The sequence below is a fragment of the Lactuca saligna genome, chromosome 4, assembly GCF_052625555.1.
Source record: "Lactuca saligna cultivar CGN05327 chromosome 4, ASM5262555v1, whole genome shotgun sequence".
In the NCBI taxonomy this organism is placed as follows: Eukaryota; Viridiplantae; Streptophyta; class Magnoliopsida; order Asterales; family Asteraceae; genus Lactuca; species Lactuca saligna.
Window position 1 is genome coordinate 136,743,401 of NC_136420.1, and position 6,789 is coordinate 136,750,189.

General features: G+C 36.0%; 1 protein-coding gene across 2 annotated transcripts; it reads left to right on the top strand.

Annotated features, from left to right (window-relative positions):
* The first annotated feature begins 313 nt into the window (after nucleotides 1-313).
* Nucleotides 314-6,569, top strand: LOC145042863 (dentin sialophosphoprotein-like protein). 2 transcript variants are annotated; one of them, XM_078991367.1, is made up of 12 exons: nucleotides 314-801; nucleotides 1,428-1,654; nucleotides 2,187-2,245; nucleotides 2,351-2,428; nucleotides 2,519-2,871; nucleotides 2,943-3,011; nucleotides 3,119-3,207; nucleotides 3,342-5,018; nucleotides 5,119-5,196; nucleotides 5,308-5,419; nucleotides 5,942-5,992; nucleotides 6,122-6,569. In XM_078991367.1, exons 1-12 carry the CDS (start codon nucleotides 451-453, stop codon nucleotides 6,173-6,175), a joined length of 3,198 nt encoding a protein of 1,065 aa, XP_078847493.1. In that variant the 5' UTR covers nucleotides 314-450; the 3' UTR covers nucleotides 6,176-6,569. The 2 variants fall into 2 exon arrangements, with proteins under 2 accessions (XP_078847493.1, XP_078847494.1); XM_078991368.1 differs by having other exon boundaries at nucleotides 2,522-2,871.
* Nucleotides 6,570-6,789: the final 220 nt, after the last annotated feature.

Consider the following 6,789-nt stretch of genomic DNA (forward strand, 5'->3'; position numbering starts at 1 on the left):
TTCAATACGTTTTCACCGATGAGAATACCAGATAGCCTTAGATTTTATACCTACTAATTTCGAAATGGGTCATTCCACAATTATTAGGTATTTCTATAAATAATGAGAGCATAAATTGTGATATTTATATTTTTAAATGTCCCTTATAAATGTTCACTTGTGTTATGTATGTTTATCATTATTATTAACGAAAGGGGCAATAAATGAAGAACGGAAAACGAAAGTTATGACACTTGATGATGAGTCATCGTAAATTGACATTTTGTAAAAGAAAAATTAAATTGAATTTAGTTTTGAAGGGGAAGGGGTAAAACTGAAAATTAAATTGAAGAATTCCCAAATTCCTTCGCATCTTTTCCTTGTGACGGTATCCAGGTTTGCAACTCCGCAATTCCCACCGTAACCACGCCCAGATTTTGATTACTTCGCCGCAAAACTTGACGTCCGATAATGTATGGTGGTGCCTCCGGTAAGCTCGGCCGTGGCCGAGGCGGTGGTCCTCCCAAGCGGAATATCCACTCCACCTTCCAACCATCTTCTGTTCAACGACCATCCGCTGCCCCTGGCGGTGGACGTCTCTCCGCCGGTGGTGGTCACCGTAACCGTAGCAATACCCCTGCCGCCCCGGCTGCAGTCTCTACGGTTGACGAAACCTTCAGTTTAGTTCGTAACAACCCTCTCAACTTTGGTATGATTATAAAGCTCTCACCTGTCCTTGTCGAAGAAATCAAGCGCCTCGAGGCCCAGGGCCATGCCGCCAGGATCAAATTTGATTCAAGTGCTAATAATCCTGTTGGAAATGTAGGTTTATTTTATTCGGATATTGGCTCTGCTCTATTAACGGTGTTATGTATTGTTGGACGTTCAGTTTGGTGCATAATAAACCTAGATTACTGAAAACTGGTTGTTCAATCCCTTACTAGTTTTTCGCCATTGGAGATACTGCAGCATAGAGGTCCTAGGAGATTAATCATATCACGAATCCAAGGTTTATGGATTCACGATCAAGGAATTTAAGTTGATTTGCTGACATTCCCTTCCTAGGTTAAAGTACCAATTTACACACCCTTTTGAGATTTCTCTAGCATAATTTTATTTAGTTCAAAGGTTGCTCACTTATAAAATTGAATTTGTCATGAGAATCGTACACATAACAGGAGAGGATCATATAGAGTAACAACAATCTGTAATTGCTCCATTGGTAATCTGATCCAACACTTGAATATCACAGATGGTATATGTATATCTTTTGCAACCTCACATTATCTCTGTGCAGCTACAAAGAATGTATACCTTGGTTAAAACTGTATATCTTTATATTTGTTGATTATAGATCACACTCAAACTTTGGCTTTTGAGATTTCTTGATTTGGTTAGCATATCATCTTCTGTATATCAAACTTTTTAAGCACTTTCTGCTCCTCCAGGTGATCGATGTAGGGGGCAAGGAGTTCAGATTCACATGGGCCCAAGAAACTGGAGACCTATGTGACATATATGAAGAACGCCGAAGTGGTGATAATGGAGATGGATTGCTTGTTGAATCTGGAGGTGCTTGGAGAAAGTTGAATGTGCAACGTGAATTAGATGAGTCATTAAGCAACCATGTTAAAATGCGCACAGTGGAAGCAGATCGCAAACACAAATCACGAAAGTATGTTTCATGTTTGATATGAGCAATACCTTATCTTTGTTCACTTATGTTCCTAACAGATGTGTATGTCCCAATTTGCCCCTGTTTGTGTTGCTATGATTACTACATAGGTTATTTATGTTCCTCACATGCTTCATTCCCTGTGTTCCTGTATATCATCTGTTAGCTAGAACTTACAGAATGCTTGGTTCTTACATCCCTTTTATATGCTTTTTGAACACATGTAAAATTGGTATGCTGTTGTTGCTTATACACATGTGACAATGGCATCATCAATAAACAAGTTATCTTTTGGAAGGAGCATACACCACAATATTTACTTTCTAATGCACAAGGTTAAATGAGTAAATCAGAACCAAGTACCATATATTGTTACACAGTTTCACTTGCCATATTGGGGTAGGGGCTGTTAGCTTACAGTTACATTTTTCATTTGATTGCTATCATTTAATAAAGAAGCATTCTCATCTTGACTTTTTAATAATCATAACTTAGAAAAGGAAACACTTACCATTTTGTTTCTTTTTGACAGAGCCATTATTTTAGACCATGGAAACCCATCTATGAAGAAGGCTTTAGCTGCAGCTGAAGGTATGATATTTATTCAATCATCACCATGGTTGCCACACATGTGAATAAAACCAATTTTTAATATCTGAATGTTTACAAAGTCTCTTTTCCTTTCATTGGTTTCAGTGAATAATTCATGGAGAGGATCATTCAATAAAAAGAAAGAACCCCCTTTCAAAAAGATGAAAGGCGAACCTTCTTCAGGTGAATATAATAAACTTTATCTACAAACAAAAATATTTGTTATAAAGATATTTTAATTTACTTGCAATTGCTATTGTGTATCTATTACAGCAGTAATCCCTCAAAAATCTGGTGGAAAACCTGGATTATCCTCCTCAACTCCTTCCAAAATCAGGGCTTCTGCTTCACCAATACTATCTACCCCTGAACAATCTGGTGTTCCATTGTCCCCACTTATAAATAGGAATATTACCAAAGTACCCTTAAACAGAGAAGATGCTACTTTGACTCAATCTAGTAAACCAATTGCTAGCACCTCTGAGAAAGAAATAGTCAACAGAGTTCCCACTGGAACTTTACAGAATAAACAAGGGAGCAATGAAAGATTTGGAAACAAACCTTCTGACCTTCAAAATTTGCTTATTTCTCTTTTAATGGAAAAGCCACAGGGATTGAACTTCAAAGTAAGCACCAAATACCCTTTTCCATTTCCATTTCCATTTCCCTTAAAATATTAATATCATGTATCTTTTAGGCTTTGGAGAAAGCTGTTGGAGAAACAATTCCAAAATCCATGAAACAAATTGAGCCCATCTTGAAAAAAGTAAGTGGTGGTTATAACTTATAATAGTAATAATAATAATAATAATAATTGTTGTTCAACAATGTGTTCTTGAGGGTCTTTTGAATAACATTGTTATCTTTTTTCAGATTGCTGTTTTCCAACCTACAGGAAGATATATTTTGAAACCAGATTTTGAGTTAGAAAATTCCAGGAAATCATTATCTGAAAGTGGAAGGTAGCTAAAACTCCATCTCTCCTGTTGCTATTCCATTCCTTCCATTTTGTTAATTTTCATTCCATAGCCAGAAGGAGTTTATTTTTTTCTTTCAAAAATTAACACATTCTTGCATTGACATTTTCCTTTTTCAGTTCTCCAGAGAACAACAATCACCTCAGAGAAACAAATGCTCCTGAATTAACCCTAAAACCTGACAACATGAAGGAATTTGAAGATCCATCTCACTTAATTCCCGAATCTTACGAAGACTTAGACAAAATCGACATTGAGCATCGTTCTCCAGATGTATTATTACATGAGAAAAAAGTCTCAGATAACAGTGAAGGCCCTGCAGCCACCTCCAGCTTAAGTGGAAGTGACAGTGACAGTGAAAGTGACAGCAGTGACAGTGGAAGTGACAGTGGGACCCCCAAAAGCCGTGTAGGCAGTGGAAGTGACAGCAGTGACAGTGAAAGTGACGCCTCTTCAAACAGTAAACAAGGCTCTGATGAAGATGTTGATATCATGAGTGATGATGATAAAGAACCTAAACAACAATCCACACCACTTCCACCTCCAGTTCCACTTCATAATGATCATGTCTCTGATTTCCTTTTTGGTAAAGATTTGTTTGAAGATAACCATGAACACGATATTGATAACGATAACGATAAAGATGGAGATAATTACGAAAACGCCACTAGAAACACCTTCACTGATCATCAAGAGAGTGAACTCCTCAAGAACAAACGTGGATCTGACGAGAAACATTTTGATGAAAACGAAAATTCAAAAAGATTAAAAACCGGGAACTGGGGTAGAACGGTAATTTCAAGAGGGGGACACTCTTTCTCTGAGAGCCCTCCTAGTGAAGGACCTTACAAGGGTACTGCTACTACTACCAATCAAATGAATAGAACTGTTCGTGATGTGTCTGATTACGACTTTGATAAACTCGGGAATCGTGAATTCCCGGGAAATTCCACTTCGGATTCCCCAAGATCGATCGATCTTAATATGGGTGTAAAAGGTTCTGGGACAGATAGACATGTTGAGGGGTTGGATGGTCATTTCAAGGATAAAAGACCTCCAAAGAATTCAAGGTTAGGTGGCGATGGAATCAAACATTCCGGGTCTCGTGAAAAGAAACAACACGGTGGATCAATCGGGAAGAATAAGGATTCCGGAATAGCAATTAAGGATTCCCTCATGGACTTAAAAAAATCGCCTGTTGTAAATGGATGTGGGCCCGGGCCCACACTCAGAAGAGAGCTTTCGGATTTAGAAATGGGCGAGCTTCGTGAGAATTTACAAGAAGAGCCCTCGGGGGGTAATAAAAAGCGGTTTGAGAGAAATAATTCGTTCAAACAAGCTGAAAAAAGTTCGGATTACTGGAACCTTGATTCAAGTAAAGGAAAGATCTCTGGAATCGGAAGAACAAGTCTGGAATCTGCAAAACCTGTTGTTGATGATCATCCTGATGATTTCACAAAGGTGAATGGAAAGCCCATGCATGTGAAACCTGGTTCACAACATAATAATAACAGTAAAGGTAGAGAGGTAGTGGCAGGGGCAATATCGGGAATCGGGTCAGAAGGGTATACAGACAGTCAAAGAAAAGCACCACTACATAAACATGAGAAACAAGTGGGACCCGTTGCAAATAAGAAGCAAAAAACTAACGATTTAGGTGAAAAAAGAAAGGATTTGTGGGATAGTGTTCAAAAAAGAAGAGAGATGGAGTCTTGTTCAGATGATAGCATTACTTCATATACAAAATACGAGAAAGAAGAACCAGAAATGAAAGGACCAATAAGAGATCTTTCACAGTAAGTAGAGCGTAATTTTGTAATTTTATTTTTTCACTTTTTACTTCCTAAATTTTGTGCAATTAATGATTATTGTTTTTTTTTTTTTTTGTGTGTTTAGGTACAATGAGTATGTGCAGGAGTATCGGGAGAAGTATGATTGTTACCAAACGTTGAATAAGATTTTAGAGTCTTACAGGTGTTGGGGAATTTTTGTATTTTGTATATATATATATTTTTTTGTTGTAAAGTCTAGTGTGAGTATTGTTTATTTAATGAAAAGTTTTTTATTGTTGTTATAAATGTGCAGGAATGAGTTTCAAAACTTTGGAAGGGACCTTGAGCTTGCTAAAGAAAGGGACAATGATAGATATAACAAAATATTGGATCAGTTAATGGAATCTTATCGTCAGTGTGGAACGGTATGCACAATAATTGATTATTTAATTTCCCACTTTGAATTATGATTTGGGCGTGTTTGGTTCCCGGATTCCGTCGGAATTGGAATTCGGGATTCCATTCCGTTTGCATGTTTGGTTGACAAATGGACGTCAATTCAATTTTGTCAGATTCCTTCGAGTTTCATCTTTGATGGGTTTTTCATCATTCCTGGGGGTGGGTGGGTTGGAGGAATTCAATTCAATTCCATTTTTCATTTTTCATTTTTCTTTTAAAAGACCAAAATACCCTCGGTATATCTTTATATTGGAATATAAATTAAAAAAAATAAAATTCAGTGATAAGTGTAGTTAATAATTATTCAATTCTTTTACATGAGTTTGTATATATAGAGAGGGTAATTTGGTCTTTTACTGAAAAAAAGAATGGAATAGAATCTTGAATTCCAACTACATACAAGCCCCCAAGATTTGTAAGAGGAAACAGGAAAAGTATTAAAATTTCCGAGGTTTTTAGTCCTAATTTTGAAGTATTTGTTTATGCAGAAACATAAACGGCTGAAGAAGATATTTGTTGTTCTTCATCACGAACTCCAGGTTTTTATCTCTCTTTTATTTATTCATGATCAAATAAGTCATTTTTGTATTTCTATAACATGAAAAAAAACATAATATAAAATGTGAAAAAAAAAAAAACTGTTTGTTAAATAATTACCTTGCATGCAGCATTTGAAGGAGATGATTAGAGAATTTGCTGAGAAACAAACAAAAGGAGGATGAGGTTTAAAGTTTTGGATTAGTTATGGCGGATTTGGTATATAAACACTGTACATTTTACTTCTTTTACATTTTTACTTTTTACTTTTTTTTTTGGGTTTATTTCATTAGAAATGGTTTTGTTTTTGGTTTGGGTGTAATATTTGTAGTGCACAGTGTCAGTATAGTACAAGTATGGTAGATTTAAGGTTTACATTTTACATTTTACATTTTGGCATATCTAGTTTGATGCCAAATTTGATTTGAATTTTTTGATCCAAAACTGGATCAAGATTTTTTTTGTCTTCTCTTTATGTACAAAGTAAACCTCGTTGGTTGGTTGGTTCGAGTCTTATTGTTGCCTTTTAGGTGTTCTTGATTTTCTTTTGCTTTTGTATAAAAGTATTTTTTATTTTTAGTTTAACATGAGAATATTCTATATTTTAGTTTGACCTTTCACACGCTTATTTATCATTTTCTTTTACGTTTTTCTTGTTATAGTCTATAATTTGGATCCAAACAACACCACACCAAATCCTTTCCACATTGATTCACCCCACAATACGAAAAATCCATTTCCTACCTTGCGATTGACATTTGCATGGCACCAGATTTCATTTTTTAGCAATGCCACAAAA